The 22,515-nt window shown below is 36.9% G+C and overlaps 1 protein-coding gene across 2 annotated transcripts in view; it reads left to right on the top strand.

Annotated features, from left to right (window-relative positions):
* The window catches only part of THSD7B (thrombospondin type 1 domain containing 7B), a 1,076,713-nt gene that overhangs the window by 335,776 nt on the left and 718,422 nt on the right, over positions 1 to 22,515 (top strand). For both annotated transcript variants that reach the window (XM_027561747.1, XM_027561740.1), the window contains exon 3: positions 1,562 to 2,372. In XM_027561747.1, coding sequence (XP_027417548.1) covers positions 1,562 to 2,372 — 811 coding nt within the window. The remainder of the gene's footprint in view (positions 1 to 1,561; positions 2,373 to 22,515) is intronic.

Raw genomic sequence — 22,515 nt, 5'->3', positions numbered from 1 at the left:
CAACCTCAAAAGTATTGCCCTGCCACAGAGAGATCCTCATTGCAGCAAATGCAAATACCTGTTTCTCTGGGGAGGCACATGTCTCTTCCTAAATGCATGTTACTATACACATTTACTGCTCCTAGAAATGTACTAGATGTGCTTGAAAATGCATTCCAGGGACTAATTAAGTGACATGTTGGAGTTTGATCAGATTTGAGGAAAGAGAGAAAGACCTCACCTTCTTTCTCTTGCTTGTGGAAATTAAATGATTTCTCGGGATGTGAGTTGCCTTTATGGTGATTCCAAACCTAGTAAAGGGGCAAATATAACAGTGATAAGCTTCTTTTTTCAGGCTCTTATTAAATATTTAAGTAAAGAGAAAAGGAGGAAACTATTTTTTTCCCATTGACACAAAATGTGATTACTTGCTGTCTTTGTGGAAAGATCGATGATCAGCCTAATGGATGAGGCCAGCCAGTGTGTTTATAGTTAGGATGCAAAAAGAAAAGCGAGAAACGTCAATGGGTAGCGCTTTTATCTGTCCATTTCTTGAAATTTTCTCATAAAACTAATTCATTAATTAAAAGATTTGGCATATTACAAGCTAATGTTGGAAGTTATTGTTGTTTAGCTGCTAGGTCATGTCTGACTCTGCGACCTCATAGACTGTAGCCCACCAGACTTCTCTGTCCTTGCAATTTTCCAGGCCAGAATACTGGAGTGGGTTGCCATGCTTCCTCTTCCAGAGGATCTTCTTGACCCAGGGACCAAACCCACACATCCTATGTCTCCTGCATTGGAGGATTCTTCACCACTGTGCCACCAGGGATGCCCTTGGAAGCTTTACCCAGCCAGTATATTTCAGGGATTATAGGGGCAGAATTTCCACAGACAGTTCAGTGCTGCTGTTTTTTAATTAACTTCACTTTTACCCCTGTATCACATTTTTCTTTTTCATTCTGTAAGTAAAAGCCAAAACTGAGGACAGTATTTAGAAAGCAAATATATATTTAGGATGCTTTTGCAAGTTATTTTTTTAAATGTCTTTTTCTTCTGAGCGTATACTTAGGTTGTGAGCTGAAGAATTGGAAACATTAAAAAACCTAGTTTATTAAAATCCTGGATTTGGGGCTATTCTTTTAGATGAAACTCTGCCTAACTTGAAAGTATTAATATTGAGTTAGATATATAGGCTTTGAGACATAATAATTATAATGATACCAATCATTTATTACATGTATATTGTTACTTGGAATCACATTTTATTATTGATCCTCAGAAAAACTCTACAAGTCAGCACTTTAATTATCTGTTCCTGTAGGTGGGAAACTGAGACTTAGGCAGTTGAGGTAATTCATCCAAGTTGACATTGCTGTAAGAGATGGATTGCAGGTTTCAAGAAGGGCCAACTGATGTAGAGTAGAACCCACTTTCTTAACCACTAAGTTATTTTTTTTTTTTCTCGTATTTCACAATTTCACACTGCTTGTGTCTCAAGGTGTACAGATTGACCTGTTTCTGTGTGGATTGTGGCCTGGGATCTTGGAGTAATTGACCCCTTTGTCTTTTCTGCCCGCAGGCCCCTGGGGAAGGTGTACAGGAAATTGTGGGCCAGGCGGAAGCCAGAGTCGTGCCCTGTGGTGTTTCCACTCTGAGGGGTGGACGAGCCACCTGTCTAACTGTGATGAGCACAACAGACCTCCGAAGGAAAGAAGCTGCTTCCGAGTCTGTGACTGGCAGAGAGACCTCTTCCAGTGGGAGGTTTCCGACTGGCACCACTGTGTACTCGCTCCTCCTGCTCTGGGCCCCGCCAGGCCTCGGGCTGCAGCGTGTGTGACCGCCCAGCACGGGTTGCAGCATCGGACGGTGCACTGTGTTCAGAAGCTGAACAGAACCATGGTTGTGAATGAGATATGTGAACACTTTGCCCCTCAGCCCCCCACGGAACAAGCGTGCCTCATCCCTTGCCCACGGGATTGTGTGGTGTCTGAGTTCTCGCCGTGGTCTACATGTAGCAATGGGTGTGGGAAGCAGTTACAGCACAGAACTCGCTCAGCTATTGCCCTCCCTCTCTATGGAGGGTCACAGTGTCCTAACTTGACTGAGTCAAGAGCCTGTGATGCTCCCATTTCTTGTCCTCTTGGGGCAGAGGAATATACGTTTAGCCTTAAAGTTGGACCATGGAGTAAATGTAGACTGCCTCATCTCAAAGAACTTAACCTAAGTGGAAGAACCGTTCTGGATTTTAGCTCTGAGTCGAAGGAGTTGGTCACTTTCAGACATCACAGTTACAAGGCGCATCACCATTCCAAGTCCTGGGACATAGAGATAGGTTTTCAGACCCGCCAGGTTTGGTGTACAAGGAGTGATGGAAGAAATGCTGTGTTAAGGTAGGAGGTCTGTGGTGTTTATATCATGGTTCACCTAAATATTTTACAGTGTAATTTTATAAAAAAATTTCTTCATGGTTTTCTACAATGGGAAAATTGTAATCAGGTTTGGGATTTGAGTTTTTAAAAGTTGCTCTAGAAAAGCTTTCAGTGTCAAGTATAAACATTTTTTAGTCTAGACCAGAAGTACACTGAACTCCAGAGTAATTAATAGTGTGACTGTATAGGACAAGTCATCCATTTTCACATTTTATCAATATATCAGTCAGCTAAAAATATAGATCTTGTACCCTAAGTCCTCATCAAGAGATGACCGGATAAAGAAGGTGTGACAGTAGACTACAGCTCAGCCATAAAAAAGAATGAAATTCTGGCATTTGTAGCAACATGGATGGTCTCAGAGGGCAATATACTAAGTGAGATAAGTCAGAGAAAGACAAATATGGTATGATATCATTTGTATGTGGAACCTAAAAAAATACAACAAACTAGGGAATAAAACAAAAAAGAAGCAGACTCATATTTGGAAGACAAACGAGTGAGGTTACCAGTGGGGAAAGGGAAAAGGCTAGGGTAATATAGTACTGGGGGAAAAAGGGTTATTATGGGATTACATGAAATCATATGTGTAAAATTTTAAAAATTGTAAAGCACTATTGAATTTAAAGACTCTTTCCTTCCATAAAAATGTTTTTTTTTGTTATTACAGTAATAAAAATACTAAGTGATTTATTATAATCAAAAAATTTAAATTATTCTCAAATTTAGGATATAAGCTATATAAATATTTTTCATTTAAACTGATTTTTGTTTGTTTACTTTGTTTTGAGGAGTAAGCAGATTCTCTTATTTCTGGGTTGTAGATATTTTATAGTAGTAATAATACCAATAAGGTAATCCAAGAATGTTTTCTTTGGCATTGATTTGATGGAAACATTATCTTGCACAGCAATAATTAGAAAGACAGATTTTAGAGGAAATGGACTAAAACTTTTAAAAGCAATAGTTTAGGCTACAAAATTATTTGTAATTGTTTACTTTACACTGTATTATAGTGTCGTGACATAAACCATAAAAGTGTATTAAAAGTAGTATCTGTTTACTTTTCCCTCAGAAGTTCTTAAGTGTAATCCCTGGTATATTGCTAAATTTCTTCCAAATTAAGATGGCTTTCAATAGTTGGAATTATCAACAATGAAACACTCATGGATGGAATTAATCATTATCATCAGTTGCTCATTTCTGAGGATCCACAGCTGGCACAAAGGACTATCTCAGAACAAAGTAGTGTGATGATTGTTTTTTTATTTTTTCCCCCATTCTGCTTTACAAATATTTTGTCTTTGATGCTTCATTCTGATTTATGCCATATAACTTGGCAAGTCCATTGAAGAGTGATTTTCTGCCTTTTATTCCCTGCTTCTGTGAAACAAAAGATTAAGCAGATGATTGGGGTGATTATTGTCTCAGTATGTATGTGGGATCTGTACAAACATTGTTTGTTAATATTCTCTACTGGAATATTACACAGAATGTTTTCAGCCTATAGTTGGCTTTTTTTTTTTAAACTAAAAAATGTTGGCTTTTTTCTGTTTTTAAATTAATTTCTGTTTAAATTCATAGACTTTATTTTTTAGAGTGATTTTGGGTTTACAGAAAATTTGAATAGCAAATCTAGAGCTCCTATGTATCTCCTCATCATTCCCTCTCCACACATATACTGTTTCATACACACATCTTGCATTAGTGTAGTTGTTTGGTACATTTGAATACAACGGATGAATCAATACTGATACATTACTGAAACTCATAGTTTACATTAGAGTTCACTCTTTGTGCTGCACGTTCTGTGAACTTGGACAAATGTATAATGGCATGTATCCAGCAGTACTATATAATACACAAAAGTTTAACTACTCTAAGAATCTTCTCTACTGTCTCTACTAATTCCACCTTTCCTCTCCCTAAACCCTTGGCAACCAGTGATCATTTTACTATCACCTGCAAGTTTCAGCAATTATAAATAAAGTTGCTGTAAACATTAGGTGCCAATTTTTATGTGAATATAATTTTCAGCTGATTTGCTTAAATACCAATGGGCACTGTTCTTGCTATGATGATGAATTTATGTTTAGTTTTGTAAGAAACTGCCAAAATCTCTTAAAAAGTGACTGAGTCATGAAAGCACCTTTTGCTTCATACCCTAGCCAACATTTGATGTTATTAGTGTTTTAGATTTTAGCTATTTTAATAAGTGTGTAGTAGTATCTTGTTGTCTTAATTTGCAGTCACTTCATATCATATGATGTTTAGCATCTTTTCACATGCTTACTTTCCATCTGTTTTTCTCCTTTGGTGAGGTGTCTATTCAGATCTCTTGTCTGTTTTATTTTTCTTATTGTTGTGAGTTTAGAGTTCTTTGTATATTTTGGATACCAGCCCTTATCAGATACATGTTTTGAAAGTAGTTTATTCTAGTTTTTGATCTGTCTTTTCATTTTCTTAACAGTGTCTTTCACAGAAAAGTTATTCTTTATCTTAATGAATTCCAGTTTATCAATATTTCTTCCATGGGTTGTTCTTTGGCATTATATCTGAGAAAACATTACCAAACCCAAAGTCAACTAGATTTTCTTCTATGTTATCTTCCAGGAGTGTTACAGTTCTGCATTTTACTCTATTTTGAGTCAATTTTTATGAAAGTCTTGACTCCATTTTGAGTCAATTTTTATGAAAGTCTTGTGTTCTGTATCTGGATTTTTCTACTTATGGATGTTCAGTTGTCCTAGCACCGTTTGTTAAAAAGACTGACTTTTCTTCATTGAACTGCCATTCCTTCTTTATTGAAGATCAGTTGACTCTATTTGTGTGGATGTGTTTCTGGGCCCTGTATCATTATTCCATTCTTGTATTTTATCTATTCTTTCCCAATAGCACACTGTCTTAAATGCTAATCTTTATAGTAAGTCTTTTTTTTCTTTCTTTTTTTTTTTTTTTACATAGTAAGTCTTCAAGTTGAATGTCAGTCCTCTGAATTTGTTTATATTTAATTATTGTGTTGACTTTTTGGAATTCTCGCTTTTCCATATAAACTTTAGAATCAGTTTGTATTAACAAAACAATTTGCTAGGATTTTTATTGGAAATGCTTGTAATGTATATATCAACTTGGGAGGAACTAACATCTTGATAATATTGCATTTAGTCATGTACATGGAATGTTTCTCCATATATTTAAAACTTCTTTGATTTCTTTAATCAGTTTTGTACTTTTCCTCATATAGATCTTATATATATATATATATATATATAGTTAGACTGGTACTTTAGTATTTTATATATTATTGGTTCTAATGTAAATGTATTGTGTTTTTACTTTCAAATTCTAATTATTCATTGCTTTTATATAATAAAGCAGTTGACTTTTTATATTAACCTTATATCCTGCACCTTGTTATAATGTATTTGTTCCAGGAGGGTTTTTTTTCCATTTTTGTTATTATTGCCATTGTTGATCCTTTGGAGTTATCTATGTAGACATGTGTATAATTTTCAAAAAAGACAGTTTTATATCTTTCTTTCCAATGTGACATATTTTATTTGATTTTTTTGCTTATTGCATTATCTAGGACCTCCAGTATGTTCTCAAATAGGAGTAGTGAGAAGGGACATTCTTACCTTACTCCTAATCTTAGTACAGCATCTGGTTTCTCACCATTAAGTGTGATGCTAACTACAGGTTTTTTTGTTGATATTCTTTAGCAAGGTGAAAAACTCTTCCTATATTCCAAGTTTGCTGAGAATTTTTAATCATACATAAGTGTTGGGTTTTGTCAAGTACCTTTTGTGCATATACAGGTATAATTATATGATTTTTTTTTTTACTTAGTCTGTTGATAGGATAGATTACATTGATTGATTGTCATATGTCAAACCTATATTGTATACCCAGAATAAATCATACTTGGCTATGATGTATTAGTATTTTTATATCTTGTTGGGTATTATTTGCTACTATTGTATTGAGAATTTTTGCATATATGTTCATGAGAAATATTAGTCTTCTTTTTTTATAATGTTATTGTCTAGTTTTGGTAATAGGATAGTGCTGGCCTCATACAATGAATTGAGAAATCATGTCCTCTGCTTTGAGAAGTAAGTTGTCAAGAATTGATAGTATTTTTTTCCTTCTGGGGTCACAAAGATCCCATGACTGAGCAACTAACACTTTCTTTACATTTTTGGTAGAATTCAACCCATCTGGGCCTGATGCTTTCTGCTTTGGTAGGTTATTAGTTATTGATTAAGTTTCTTTAATATATATATAGATCTATTCAGATTATAGATTTCTTCTTGTGTGAGTTTTAGCAGATTGTGTGTTTTAAGGACTTGGTCCATTCACCTAAGTTAGGAAATTTGGGGGTATAAGCTTGTTCATAGTATTGTTTTATTATCCTCCCGTAGCCATGGGGAATTTCAGTGGTAGTCAGAACCTCTTGTTCAGTACTGTTGTTAGTGCTTTGTTTTCTCTCTCTTTCACTCACTCACTCTCTCCTCCTTCTGTTCTTCCTTTGCTCTTAGTTAACCCATCTAGAGGTTTATGAATTGTATTGACTTCTTCAAAGGAACGGCTTTTGGTTTCAGTTATGTTCACTATTGATTTTCAGTTTCTCATTATGTTGATTTCAACTCTAATTTTCAGTATTTTTCATTCTGCTTATTTGAATTTAATTTAATTTTCTAATATTCTAAGGTAAGAGTTTAGTTTATTGATTTTAGATAATTCTTCTTTTCTAATATGTGAATTCAGTGCTGTAAATTTCCCTCTAAGTGCTGCTTTTACTGCATTCCACAAATTTTCAAAAGCTCTATTTTCATTTTTATTTAGTTCAAAATAATGTTTAATTTCTTTTTAGATTTCTTCTTTGCTCATGTATTATTTAGAGATGTTCTATTTAATCCTCAAGTATTTGAGTGTTCCACAACCATCTTTCTGTTTTTGATTTGTAGTTTAAGTGCATTGTGTCATGAGGGCATACTTTGTATGATTTCTTTTTGATTTGTTAATGTTGTGTTTTATGGCCCAGAAATATGGTTTGTTTTGGGGAATGCTCTTTATAAGCTTGAGAAGAATGTGTATTCTGCTATTGTTAGATGAAATATTCTATATAAATGTCAATCATATTCAATTGATTGGTAATGCTGTTCAGTTCAGCTGTGGTCTTACTAATTTTCTGCTTACTGTATCTGTATGTTACTGACTCCTGGAGTCAGCAATTCTGGGAGTTGGTGATGGACAGGAAGGCCTGGTGTGGTGCAATTCATGGGGTCGCAAAGAGTCAGACACGACTGAGCGACTGAACTGAACTGAACTGATGTTACTGACAAGAGGGGTGTTGAAGTCTTCAACTATAATAACGGATTCATCGATCTTTCTTTGCCGTTCTATTAGTTTTTGTCTCATGTCTTTTGATGCTGTTGTTAGGTACATGCATAACAAGGATTTTTATGCCTTCTTGGAGAATTCACCCCATTAGAGTTTTGCAATGCCCCTCTTTATTCCTGATAATTTTCTGTGCTTTCAAATCTGCTTTCTCTGGAATTAATATACTATTCCAGCTTCCTTTGATTACTGTTAATATGATATTTTTTCTCTATGACTTTACTATTTAATCTGTCTGTATCTTTTTACTTAAAATAAGTTTCTTATAGGCAACATATAGTTGTATTTATTTATCTACTCTGAGAGTCTCAGTCCTTTAATTGCTATATTTATATCATTGATATTTAAAATGATTATTGTTATAATTGGATTAATAGCTACCACATTCATTGTTGTTTTCTGTTCACTGCTGCTGCTGTTCTTTGTTCTGCTTTTTTTGTTTTCCCATTTCTCTATTTTTAATTAAGATTTTATAATATGCCATGTCTCTTTTAGTATCAATTTATATTTTTTGAAATCTTTTTCAGTGGTCGCCCTATGGTTTGCCATGGAAATTTATAACTAATCCAAGTCACTTTCAAATAGCAGTATAACATGTCACATAGTGAAATGCATTATAGAGTATTCCCCATCCATTTTCCCCATCCCTTCAGATACTGTTGTCATTAATTTCACTTACCCATAACCTATAATCACCAAATACGTTGTTACAGTAATTTTGAACAAATTATCTTTTCTCAATTAAGAAGAAATAAAATATTTTATTTTATCTTCATTTATTCCAATAGTTCTTTATGTAGATACAAGTTTCTGAGTATCAACAAAATCAGTAAACAAGATATAATAAGGAATAGAGGAGAGTTTTACTCAAGCCAAACTGAGGACCATAGCGTGGGAGACACAGATTCGAGAAATACTTGAATTGTATTCTACCAGACTACAAAATGGAGGAGATATGTATAAATGAAACCACAAAATCGCATAATTTATTTGTCAAGAATTGGGGTTGGAGCTGTCAAGAAGTGAGGGTGCTTGATAAGCAAGTTTGCGTAATTACCAGGGGGAAACTTGAGACTGCACCTGGCAGCTGCTAGCAGATATTTTTTTTGAAAATGGTGGGTGGTCTTAAGTTTGATATATTTCAGAAAACTCACGTTTTCACTGATGCAGGAACGTAGCTGAAAACACGTTCGTAATGGCCACCTGGCTCCAGCTTGGATGCCTGAGCCATAGTTACTTCATTTTTATTTTTAAAGTATGGTCATGAGCTATATTATTTTCATTTCTCCGAAAAGCTTCTTTTAACATTTCTTGCAAGGCAAGTCTCCTGGTGACACATTTCCTGAATTTTTGTTTGAGAAAGTCTTTATTTCTCAACTTTTGAAAGATAATTTCACTAGATATCAAATTTCGGTGGTGGTATTTTTCCTTTCAACACTTCACTCTCATTTTGCTGAAATGGTTTCTGAAAGAAATCTGATGTAGTATTATCCTTGTTCCTCTCTAGGCCTTACTCCAACACCCCCATTTCCATACCCAGCTTCTTTCAAGAATTTTCTCTTTGTATTTGATTTTCTGCAATTTGAATATAGAATACCCATGTAGTATTGTTGGTTTTGTTTTGTTTTTGTTTGTCATATGCTATCTGTTCCCTGAGTATCCTGGTTATGTGGTTTGGTTGTTTGTCATTAATTTTTGGAAAAAGTATCACTGATAGTCACTTCAAATAATTTTTCTGTTCCTTTCTATTTTTTTTCCTTCTAGTATCCCCATTAAATGAATGTTACTCCATTTGTAATTGTCTTACAGTTCTTGGATATTCTGTCTTTTTCACTCTTCTGTTTTCTTTACATTTTAGTTTTTGGAGTTTCTATTGATGTTTTTCAAACTCAGTGATTCTTTCCTTACCTTTGTCCAGTTTATTGATGAGTCCATCAAAGGGCATTCTATGAAGAAGGGCATTTCTGTTTCAGTCTTTGATACCTATCAGTTCATTTTGATTCTTCCATTGAATTTACATCCCTATGCTTGTAATGCCCATCTTTGGTTGCACTTTGTCTATTTGTTTTACTTTAGAGACTTTAGCATATTAATCATAGTTGTCTTAAATTCCCATAGTTGTGATAATGCCAAAATTTCACTCTATCTGAGTCTGAATGGTGTGCTTCCTATGTCTTTTAGACTGTATTTTATATTTTAGTACACCTTTTGTTTCCTTTCTTTTGTGGAAAGCTAGACTTAATGTACTGAGTGTAAGGAATGGAGATAACTAGATTTTTAGTGTGAAGTTTTATACTTACCTAGCTAGGAGTTAGGTCATGTTTGCTGATGCTCTAGGTGTTAAAGTCTAAAATTTTCCTCTGGTGTCCTTGTTTTTCCTCTTCCTTCTTTTTCTAGGGGAGATTCCTTAGATAAATCTCCCTAAATCTAGGACATGCAATTCTTTCTGTTTTAATCTCCTTTTATTATGCAAGAGACTTATTGATGATATGTCAGATTTTGAGGAGAGGAGGAGTGTTTTCTAGTCCTGTGATTATATCTCAATCTTTTATTGAACTTGTATATCCCGGCAACATGGTCTTCACAAACATTCCTCAGTCCTTCTTCCAGAGGTAAAACAGGAAGGCTAGAGGGTAGAGTTGAGTGTTTTCCTTCCAATAGGCTAATTAGGCTTGGTAAAATCCCAGCTGGTTAGGCTTTGGTAAAATAGTTTCCTTTGAGGACAGGCTTTTAAAAAAAATTCTCTGGGTGTATTTCAAAATGGCTAGGATTCCCATTTCCTGCTGGGAGCATGAAGAGATTTTTATCTTCACTATGATAACCTGGTAGGACTTCTGGAAGTGAAATTTATGAAAATGTAGATAGAATATCTACTAGGACTCTCCCCAAGTGCCCCAGAGATTTTAACTGAAAAGCTTGTCCATACTCAACCACCAGAAATTTGTCAATTTCAGTTCAAGTTTTCCTACCCTGGTACTGACTCCAGTGGCAGTTTCTGCTTCTGGTCTCCTCTTCCAATAGTAATTTGTGGTACCCTGTATCTGTCTTTGTCTCTTCAATGTTTGGAGCTGTCATCTGCCCTGTGACTACAATTTTCTGATGGATCTAAGATTTTTAGTTTTCCAGTCCTGTTGTGAGGACTGAAGTGATGCCTTCCAAGCTGTTTACATGCTGAAATGGGAGCCAGAAGTCACCCTGTTCTCTTTTGAGTGTGTGTGTGCTCTGTCAATCAGTCATGTCCAACTCTTGTGGCCCCAGGGACTGTAACCCACCAGGCTCCTGTGCCCATGAAGTTTTCCAGTCAAGAATACTAGAGTGGGGTGCCATTTCCTACTCCAGGGGATCTTCCTGATCCTGGGATCAAACCATATCTCTTGCATCTCCTGCATTGGCAGGCAAATTCTTTACCAATAGTGCCACCTGGGAAGCCCTCTCTTTTGAGTACTATGCAGTGTATCAGACTGAAGCAACCTTTTTAAAACCATTATTCCATGAAATTGATTGTATTCATTCCATTTAGTCATTGAAGCATTATAAATTGACTCACAGACTAGGGAAATATGGTGTTACTTGACTTACTAGGAAAATACAGAGTTCAGTGGGGACATTTCTGTTTTCTCTCTCTTCCACTGTAATCAACAGAAATATCCTGGAGAGCTGTGTGGTTGAGTTATTGACAATATTGTCTTATTTGTATCAAAGGTGTATCAATCCTGATCCACAGGATTTTTGCCAAAAAGGCTCAAATCTATTTCTAAAAAGCATACATTTTTCTTTCTGTGGGTCTGGTTCATTTAAGAAAATATCATCATTTAAATGTGACGGTTGACCTCTGGGATGAACTTTGTTTCCCTTAATAGGTACAAGTTTTCCTTAAGTACAGATACCTTTCACTCTTTTGTTCCACCTTTAGATGAGTTTTATTTTGGTGTTCTCTGTGATACTGTTGGGACAAATGTCATTTTGCTTCCCCTGTTTTGATTATGGCAATGTCTGGTTGTCCTGGCATTTAGAATAGGAGGACCTCATCTTTACTTCCATAATGCATGCTCCTGCTTGTGCCTTGCTGGAATGTCATTTTCTTCATCTAGGACAACACAGAGCTTTAAGTAATGTCCTTTAGTAGCTCTCTCATTGATTTCTTTAACTTTTGATAATCACATCAAGCAATTTTCTCTTCAAAGTTACGTGTGCAATGTGATAGGCAGTTGTATTACTCATGGTGCCACTCTGCTCCCTCCTCATTGATTTGCCTCTTGGGTTTAAAGATCTTTTGTTTTTAACTGTCTCATTACATATCCTGTTTTGCCTTTTAGTTTGACAGGACTTTCTCTGAGGTTTCATTATTACATTTTAAAATAGCTGTCCTATAGCCTATTAACCATTCCTTTTCTCAAATATCAATGATACTGTTATTGAGCTTTTTATAAAGCCTTGACTTAATGAAATGAAGTTGTTTTCTCTATTGAGTTTTTTTTTTTAATGATTCACTTTGTTTCTTTTACTTTATTTTTTTTAAGTAGAAGGAATCTGAGTTAGGAATTTTGATCTGTAGACTAGACAATCTGTTCATATGAATAGGAAAATGATTCTTATGTATTGCTTGGATGAATAAAATTCAGATGAATGAATTTTACTTTTATTTTAATATAGAGGGAAATTTGGCATGGATAAGCTGTGATCATTTGATTTTTGTTAAACATGCCTTAATTTCTCTGACCACTGTGGTCGAATAAATACTTTGATTTCTCCTGAAAAGAGTTTCTGAAGGATAATAAATTTTAAGACTATAAAGGAAACATCATTTCTAAAGCTCAAATATTATTGTTGCTGTGTTTGTTTGCATTTTATCTCCACCACAAAAGTAGGTTTGGAAAGAAATTTTCTATTTTTATAGTCCCCCAAACATAAAAAATGCAGACCCAAAACGAAAGAGTTATTTTCATACTTTATTCTTTGAAACCAGTAGAGAATGTTTTGGTGGTAGGAATGAAAATGGAAGAAGAGTGAGAAAAGAATAAATTTTGTTTGTTGTTTTTTCCAATTTTAAGTTTTAGATTTTAGTTTTCCCCTCTTCATCTTTATTGATTTAATTTTTTAAATGGTGTATCATATATCTAAAGCCAAATGTATACATAAAGTTAAATTCAAAGAAATGATACTCCATTCAACTTACTTTCATCCTGTCTTCTACTTCTTGTAGATAATATACTTTCTTGTTTTCCAGCTTTTGCTCCTTGTATTTCTTTATATTTTCTCTTCTTTCTTTCACAAAAGAAAGCATACTATCTACTGTCTTTGGATTTTTTTTTACTTACTATTATTTACTGGAAATTGTTCCACATCAGTTACTGAGTTATTGAGTTATTCAAGGTCTTCTTCCTTTTTTGACATTTGCTTAGAATTTTGTTGACTCCCTAAACCACTTATTTGAACAAATTTTTATGCTTGGCCTCTTGGTAGATTCCAGTATATTTTAATTACAAATAATTATTTGGTAGGTAAACTCTGGATCATGTATTTTGATACTGTTGAAGGTATATCTTTAGGATAAATTCCTACAGGGTGATAGCTGGGTGAAAGGATTAATGTATACAAATTTTGTTAGGTTTTGCCAAATTTCCCTTCCTGGAAGTGATGCCATCTTAAATTCCCATCAACAAATTTACAAAGAGAGTGTTTTGTCAAGCTTTTGGAATTTTTGCCAATCTGAAATATGAAAAATGATATCATAATTGTATTTCTCTTAATATATGTGAATTTGAACATTTGCCCATATATTCAGGGACCGCATTTCTAGTTCATTTTGCAAATTGTCTATCTTTTGTTTGCCTGCATTTCTATAGGAAGTTTTGTCCAAGGTGTCATTTCCAAGTCTTTGTATCAATAGTTAAGGATATTAGCACTGAATATGGGATATGTGTTTTCACATTGTCTTTTAGTTGTCAATTTGTGTTTCAACTTTGCTTATGATATTTTTTATGTAAAAGTTTAAAATTTTTTCTAAGTAGTCATATTGGTCTCTATGTATAATTTATTGCATTTGAAGTTTAGTTATGGCCTTTTCCACATCCAGTTTGAATGTATTGATGGTTTCAAGGTGCTACTAATATTTATGCCAGAGCAAATGGGTAATGTGGGATTTTTCCAGGCCATCTGGTTATTATGTCACCCTACATATGATGCATTTTGTGCATAGACCCTAGATAACCTCTTGTCAGTGGGTCCTATGTGTGTAAAGCTACTCTTTATTTATAAGAGCAAAATATAAGAAAGAATGTCAAAAGGGAATACCATAACTAAAACTTACAATACAGGACACTAAACAGCAAAGAAAAGAAGTAAACTAGATTTCTCTGTATATCGAGATTCATGGATATCCAGGATATAAATGTGAGGTGTGAATACAAGATTCTAGAATGTTATGGATAAATATATTTTTTATATAATAGTAACTGATAGTTATAATTAAATATAGTCCCAAGTTACAATAGTGGTTCCTTCTGGTACTTGGAAAAGGGAGTCCTGGTTATGGTTTAAGGGGAATTAAACTATTATATTAACATCTTATTTCTTTGAGAATAATTTGAAGCAAGTATGACAGTTGTTAAAATCAATGGATCTAGATTGGAGTGAGGTAAATGTATATTTTAAGAAACATTATTCTTTATATTTTCAGTGACTCTTTTTCTCAAAATAAAGATAAAATAATACCTCAAAAGTGTATCCATGGTTTTGATAAATTACAGTGAGTGGTGTTGGATTCGTGATCTCTGAGGAAGATTTAACTTCAGGACCAGGGACCAGGCTTGATCACTCAAGAACTTTTGTATAGCAGAGTTTTACTAAAGTATAAAAAGGGACAGAGAAAGCTTCTGACATAGACATCAGAAGGGGAATGGAGAGTGCCCCCAATCCCTAGACTTAGCAAGGGAATTATATACTTTTTAATTGGTTATTACAATAAATCAAAAGAATGTCTCAAGGTTGTAAAGATCTTACTAGACCTACTCCCATAAGATAACAGGATTAATCAGAAGGTTTTCAGGAAGGAGAAATATGTCCTCAAACAGGATACATTATTGCTATATAATCTTTACTAAGGAATGTAGGAAAAAAAGTTTGTCCTTTCCTCCTCCTTGAGAATTCCAGACCCCTTTCTCCTCCTTGGGGACCCTGGACTTCTTATCAACCTGCCTAGGACTTGACTCTCTCTTTCCCCCTTTTATTTTAGGAGAATTATGTTGCCAAGGGAAAGCGGTGTCATCTTTGTTCCATAACTACTTCCTGCTATTGAAGGGCATCATCCCTAAATTGTTGAGGCAACATATTCTCCTGATCCTCATATTGAGGGTCTCTGATCAATGGGCCCCCTGTAATAGTTGGAGGAGGCTGTGGTACTCATAGGAACCTGGACAACTATTTGTAACTTAAAAGCTTTCAGACAGTTAGAAACAAACCCTGTTTTAGTTGCTGATTTCAGGCAAAATAATCGTTAAACCAAGTTAAAACCTAATCAAAATTAAAGTCACATTATGTCCATAGTTGAGGTACAATATGTTATACCAGTTCATCTTAGGATTGTTAGATGTCATCAGATCAAGAAGAGGTGTCACATACAATTGTTGTTGGTGAAGGTATTTGCACAGTTGAAGAAACTCCTTGCCTTGAAGTGGAGAAACCCACCATGGGAAATCTTCAGTTAATGAGGAGGTTGAAAAGCTGAAAGCTGAGTCACATAGTTAGTTCTAAGGCTTTAGGATCTATGACAATATCTGTGTGCAAAAACAGTCTGTCATAGAGACAGACCCTTCTTCTTAAGGGTGCTTTAATGAGAGCTTTTGAGCCCTCATTAAACCTATGGGTAAAATATTAAACAAACTGTCTTGTGTTTTCTGAGTTAACTTTCACAGATGCCTCTGAATAATGTCATTAGCCTTTTTAACTTTAAAAAGGCTATGGCCACACCCCTTTAGTTACAGTAGCTTTAAAGACAGAGCATTGTTGCTCTGAACTTTAGAGTTTAATGACTTCTCAATCATGAGAAGTCAGTACAGTAAGATTTTGCCTATTAGTAAACTTATGAGCTTTCAGTTCAGTTCAGTTCAGTCTTTGCGACCCCATGAATCGCAGCATGCCAGGCCTCCCTGTCCATCACCAACTCTCAGAGTTCACTCAGACTCACGTCCATCGAGTCAGTGATGCCATCCAGCCATCTCATCCTCTGGCGTCCCCTTCTCCTCCTGCCCCCAATCCTTCCCAGCATCAGAGTCTTTGCCAATGAGTCAACTCTTCACATGAGGTGGCCAAAGTACTGGAGTTTCAGCTTTAGCATCATTCCTTCTAAAGAAATCCCAGGGCTGATCTCCTTCAGAATGGACTGGTTGGATCTCCTTGCAGTCCAAGGGACTCTCAAGAGTCTTCTCCAACACCACAGTTCAAAAGCATCAATTCTTCAGTGCTCAGCTTTCTTCACAGTCCAACTCTCACATCCATACATGACCACAGGAAAAACCATAGCCTTGACTAGACGGACCTTTGTTGGCTTTAGGCATTAGCAAAACAATAGTAGCAGTTACCCTTCAGAAATGTGGCCATAGCCTTTTTTCAGTAAGGAACTAAATTTTGATCCTGTGGGCAAGCTCAAAGCGGGAGCCTGCAAAAGAGCAGTTTGAAGGGCCTTAAAAACCTTTTGAGTCTCTTGGGACCAAACCAGCTTGTCAGGTTGGGCCTGCTGATTCTGTTATAAGTTTATAGAAAGGCCAGGCAAGTTCTGCATAACGCTGAATCTAAATGCAACAATAGCCTGTAATGTCCAAGGATCCTCTCAATTGTTTTAAAGTCATAGGTGGAGGGTGATTTAGTATAGGTTTAGCTCTAGAAAGTATCCTTCAAATCAATGATTGAAAAATATTTGGCTCATTTAGGAATTTCAGACAGTAAAGTATAAGGATTAGACACGTATTATTTGTATATCTTGAACAAGTCTTCATTTATCATTTGACTTTTCTTACACCTAAAATAGGAATGTTGCATGGACTAAACCCTTCCTTAACCTTGGACATTAATGAATACTGCTTTTAATGTGGAAATAAGTGAGGGTCTGTGAGCTTGATAATGACAGGAACAACATTTTGTGCTTGACCCATAGTTTTTACATCAGCCCACACTCTAGTATTTACATTTTGTTCAGTTAAAAAGACTGGGTTCCATATTCATGAAAACAGAGGCCTCGACCTTCTTGAGTATATCCCTCTCCAGAAAGGGTGAGGGAGACGGATACAATCAGAAACTCCTGTGAAAATAGCACAGAGTCTCAGTTGCAGCTTAAAGGATGACTGAAATAATAACGTTTGGCTTGTCCTGACAGTCCCATTACAGTAGGGGATTGGGAGAAAAGCAGTCCAGGGGCTTCAGTGAGCACAGAGAAAGTTGCTCTAGTGTCCAGAAGAAAATCAACTGATTGGACCCGCACAGTTATTAATACCCAGGGTTCCTCAGATGTTATTAGGATGGGAGCTTGTGTGGGGATGCCCAGGCATCTTCAGTCCTGATTGTCCTGAGAGGCCAACCCCTGGGGCCTACACCTCTGGGGGCAGACTCTCCTCCAGTGTGGTCCTTTACTGACCGGACATGGAGCCGGGGTGACTTAGATGCCTGAGGGCAGTCCCGCTTGAGATGCCCCTCCTTTCCACAGTAATAGCAAGTCGGTCTCTTTTCACCTGGGTCCCTCTGGGCATTTTTCCTCAGCCTGTTTCATAGCAGTTTTCATAGCCATCACTAGAGCCTGGGCCTTTTCTTTGGTTCTTTTCTGCTGTCATTTTTCCTCCTTATATCCTTTACTGTAATATACTGAGTCAGCTGCAACAGTTTTTCTAAAAGACGGTTTTGGTCCAAATGCCTGTTTTGGTAGCTTACAGCAGATAGCTGGAGTCAACTGAGTGAAAAATCTATCTTTAAGGTTATTTCTCCCTCTGAACTTTTGGAATCTATGTCAGTAAACTTGTGGCGAGCCTCCCACAGTCTAACTAGGAATTTACCAGGAGTTTCGTTCTCTCCCTGTCTATGTTAGCCAACTTAGCATAGTTTAAAGTCTTAGCATGTGTTTGCTTGGGTCCTACAAGAATACATCCAGCAAAGTGGCTCTGTTATGGGAACTGTTTGGCTCACAGTAGGAAGGAGAGCTATTTTGTCTTTCCTCTTTCCCCTTGTCTCATGTTGAAGCCATTCAACTCCAAAAGTAGTAGCTCCCCCAAAACTCGAGCTCTCAAGTCAGAAGCTGGCGTCTGTCTCAAGACATACATTACATTTCTCCAAGTAAGCTCATAAAGTAAAGTTAGTCCCATAAAGGCTTCTGTGTGCTTTTTGGATCCTCTCGATAGTCTTGACCGCAATTGGGACTATTTGAATTTTTACCAAGACTGAGGCAACCCCTTTGGAAAGGTGCCCTGATTCTCAGCCTATTCCGTTGGGAGCCTCAGGTGCAGTGGCAAAATAAGAGGATAGAAGGGAGCTGAAGGTTTCATACCCAAATCTGTACACTTAGGACATAAGTCTGGCATGTCTCGCAGAGGGATAAAGAGCAACACATATGTCACTTCTGCCCATTTCTCTTGTTTTGTACAGAACTGATATAATTATAAGACAGTATTATAATTGAGATTCTTTAATTGGCCAGTGTTCCTGTCTTCCAAAGTATACTGTGGCCATTCAGTATCACAGAAAAAGATCAGGCGTGTCTTTTTAAATTCTGGGGAATCAAACTCATCCCAGTTTTTTGAATACATTTTAAAGAAGTGGTTCTGGAACTGTTAGCTCCCATCTGTAAGACAGAAAACAGCGGCATCCACAGCTGTGGCTTCTTTCCACCGGAGGTTCCCTCCCTGTTCTAGATGAGGGTGTTCAGTTCAGTTCTTCTCAGTTGCTCAGTGCTGTCCGACTCTTTGCAACCCCATGGACTGCAGTACGCCAGATGGGGATATAGACACATTTTACACCGAAGCTTTCCTTCCCTGGTTGGACTTAGTCTGTCCCTTACTAATGCAGGTGCCGTATTCATCTCTCCCAGCTCTGCCACCAAGGTGGGGTGGAGATGCCCCAGGGGTAGACCTGATGTCATCCCAGACTGATTTAGTTCCATACCACCAAGACCTTTGTTTGATTTGCGCTTTTCTCTGATGCCACCCGGGGTAGAGCAGAGCAGATTTTGGAATGTTTTCCAAGCTAGTGCTAGTAGGGGAATCATCTATCTTACATGTGCCTGTGCACATTCCTGAGTACAGTCCTGACCTCAGTAGAATGGTGAGTCATGAAGGGATGAACAACTAAGATGTCCCTTCTGAGTGTCACCACACCAGTGTAGCAAAAGCGGTGGTGGAGGGTTGGCCAGCCAGGAAAAAGTGATATTTGTCCTCAAGCTACGAGGGCCAGTCTTTCCAGTTCATTCCCACAGATTTCACAAAATGAATATCTAGAGAGTTGAGACAAAAGCCACCAGAGAGCCTCCTCTAGTCCACTAAGAGCTAGCACTACCTCAGGAAGAAGCTCATTGCACTTCCAATCTGACCATATCCTGCAATTCCCAGTCTGTGTCTTCAAATACATTATGGTCACCACCTGTGCTTCTATCCACGTAGATTAGAGGCAAAACCATGACAAAGACTCACTTTCAGGTCGCTGGCCCCCGAGGCAGCCAGCCAAGAGAGTGATCTCTAGCCTGAGACATTCCTGGAGCTAGAGCTCTGCCTCAATCCCAAACGTGCTCTTGTAATGTTTGGCTCCTAGCAAGGCAAGGCACTTCCATACATGGGGGTCTAAATAAAAGTACATATTAACACCATGGATCACAAGTCCCTTGAAAGCCTATGATCTGACAGATTAGGTTAGTTGTTCTAATTCCCCATGCAATTATGAAATGGTCAAAGAAACCAGGAAAAGTTGACCGAGAAAGGAAAGTTTGGTCCACATGCTTCGCCCGTTTCTGGCCGCTCCCCTCACAGGGACCTTGGGGTCTCTTGGCATTGGTAGGTCGGTATAAACCCCCACCAAGTAGCCCCTTTCTGGGGCTGCCTTCGGTCATTACGAGGCATTGTGAAACTGCAGAGCAAGGCTCATCTCTTTCTTCAAACAGGGCATGTCATTCATTCACATAAACACACCTTAGAGTTAGTAAGTGAACTGAAAGTTGCTCAGTTGTGTCTGACTCTTTGTGACCCCATGGACTACAGTCCATGGAGTTCTCTAGGCCAGAATACTGGGTTGGGTAGTCTTTCCCTTCCCTAGGGAATTTTCCCAACCCAGGGATCAAACCCAGGTCTCCCACATTGCAGGTAGATTTTTTACCAGCTGAGCCAACAGGGAAGCCCTGATGGAGTTAGTAAAGTAAAGCAGAAAATGTGTTTACTGAGAAAGTAGAGTATAGAGCTCTGAGTGTTCTTACCTTGTTCTGAAGATCCTGGATGAGCCCCCAAGATGACAGCTTACGGTGAATTGTGTTCGATTCGTGATCTCCCAAGAAGATTTAGCTTCAGGACCAGGCTTGATCACTCAAGAGCTTTTGTATAGCAGAGTTTTATTAAAGTATAAACAGGGGCAGAGAAAGCTTCTACCATAGACATCAGAAGGGGATGGAGAGTGCCCCCAATCCCTAGTCTTAGCAAGGGAATTATATACTTTTTAATTGGTTATTACAATAAATCAAAAGAATGTCTCAAGGTTGTAAAGATCTTACTAGACCCACTCCCATAATAAACATTTTAAGATAACAGGGTTAATCAGAAGGTTTTCAGGAAGGAGAAACATGTCCTCAAGCAGGATACATTATTCTTATATAATCCTTACTAAGGAATGTAGAAAGAAACATTTGTCCTTTCCTCCTCCTTGAGAATTCCAGAGCCCTGTCTCCTCCTTGAGAGCCCCAGACCCCTTTTTCCTCCTCGGGGATCCCGGACTTCTTATCAACCTGCCTAGAATTGACTCTTTCAGTTTCTCCTAGTGTGTGACTAATTTTGTTTTTATATTTGAATCTTTGATCAATTTACACTGGGTTCTTATATATGGTATAGGAAATGGATCTTATTTAGTCTTTTCCCCAAAGTCTTTCCAGTGTTCCAGTGCTATTTATTTTATTAAAAAGTGTCTCCTTTTGACCCTATAATTGAGATATCATCTTTATTATGTATTATATTTTTATACATAGTTGGGTCTCTTACTGGGCTTCTATTCTATTTGTCTATCTATTTATGAGCTGGTGCTGCTGCTGCTAAGTCGCTTCAGTCGTGTCTGACTCTGTGTGACCCCATAGGCAGCAGCCCACCAGGCTCCCCTGTCCCTGGAATTCTCCAGGCAAGAACACTGGTCTGGCGTTACTTTAATTAGAGGGTCTTTGCTAACATAATATCTCACTGGGTAGTCATTTCTCATAACTATTCTTTGTTTGTATTTCTTGGCTTATTTGAAAGATAATCATTCCTTATAAAATTTGTGATCAATTTGTCTAGCTCAATAAAGTTAGCTCACTGGAATTTTTATTGTGATTACATTAAATTTATAAATTAACATATAGATAACATTTTTAATAATACAGATTCCTTTATTTTTATATTGAGATATATTTTATGTATAACATTATGTTACACATAGGTATTCAATATAATGATTCAATATCTTTGTATATTTCAAAATAGTCACAATAGTTTTAGTTAACATCCATCACCATACATAATTATAAAAGTATTTTTTCTTCTAATGGGAAGTTTTAAGAACTATTCTCTTAACAACTTTCAAATACTGAATACACTGTTATTACTAACTATAGTAACCATGCTGTACAAAACTGGATGTTTGTACCTTCCTTTACCCATCTCTCCCCTCATTCATGTCCTATCTCTTCAACCACCAATTTGTTCTCTGTATCGATGAATTTGGTGTTTTGTTGTAGATTCCACATGAAATCATATGTTATTTGTCTTTCTCTGCCTGACTTATTTCACTTTAGCATATTGCCTTCAAGGACCTTCTGTATTGCTGCAAATGGCAAGATTTCATTATTCATTTTTATGACTGAATAATATCCCATTATATGTATAACATTATATTATATATAGAATATGTAATATATATGGAAGTATATACATACACAGGCTTCCTTGGTGGCTCAGAAAGTAAAAAATATCTCCCTCAATGTGGGAGACCCAGGTTCGATCCCTGGGTCAGGAAGATCCCCTGGAGAAGGGAATGGCAAAATACTCCCTAGAGAATTTCAAAGACCGAGAAGCCTGGCAGGCTGCAGTCCATGGGGTTTCAAAGAGTTGGATATGATTGAGCGGCTAACACATTCACTTTCACCTTCATATATCACACAGATTTAGAATTGCTAGATTAGTACGGTAGTCCACTTTTACTTTATTGAGGAACCTCTCTACTGCTTTCCATAGTGACTGCATCAACTTATATTCTCACCAAGAGTGTACAAGTCTTTTCTCCACATCCTTGCCAAATTTGTTATTCTTTGTCTTTTTGATGATAGCCATTCTGACAGGTGTGAAGTTGTATCTTATGATTTTGACTTATATTTCCCTAATGCCTTGGAATCGGAGAAGGCAATGGCACCCCACTCCAGTATTCTTGCATGGAAAATCCCATGGATGGAGGAGCCTGGTAGGCTGCAGTCCATGGGGTGGCTAAGAGTCAGACACGCCTG

Source organism: Bos indicus x Bos taurus, chromosome 2 (genome assembly GCF_003369695.1).
Source record: "Bos indicus x Bos taurus breed Angus x Brahman F1 hybrid chromosome 2, Bos_hybrid_MaternalHap_v2.0, whole genome shotgun sequence".
Lineage (NCBI taxonomy): Eukaryota > Metazoa > Chordata > Mammalia > Artiodactyla > Bovidae > Bos > Bos indicus x Bos taurus.
Note: the sequence above shows the minus strand (reverse complement) of the source record. Positions and strands in the feature narration are given on the sequence as shown.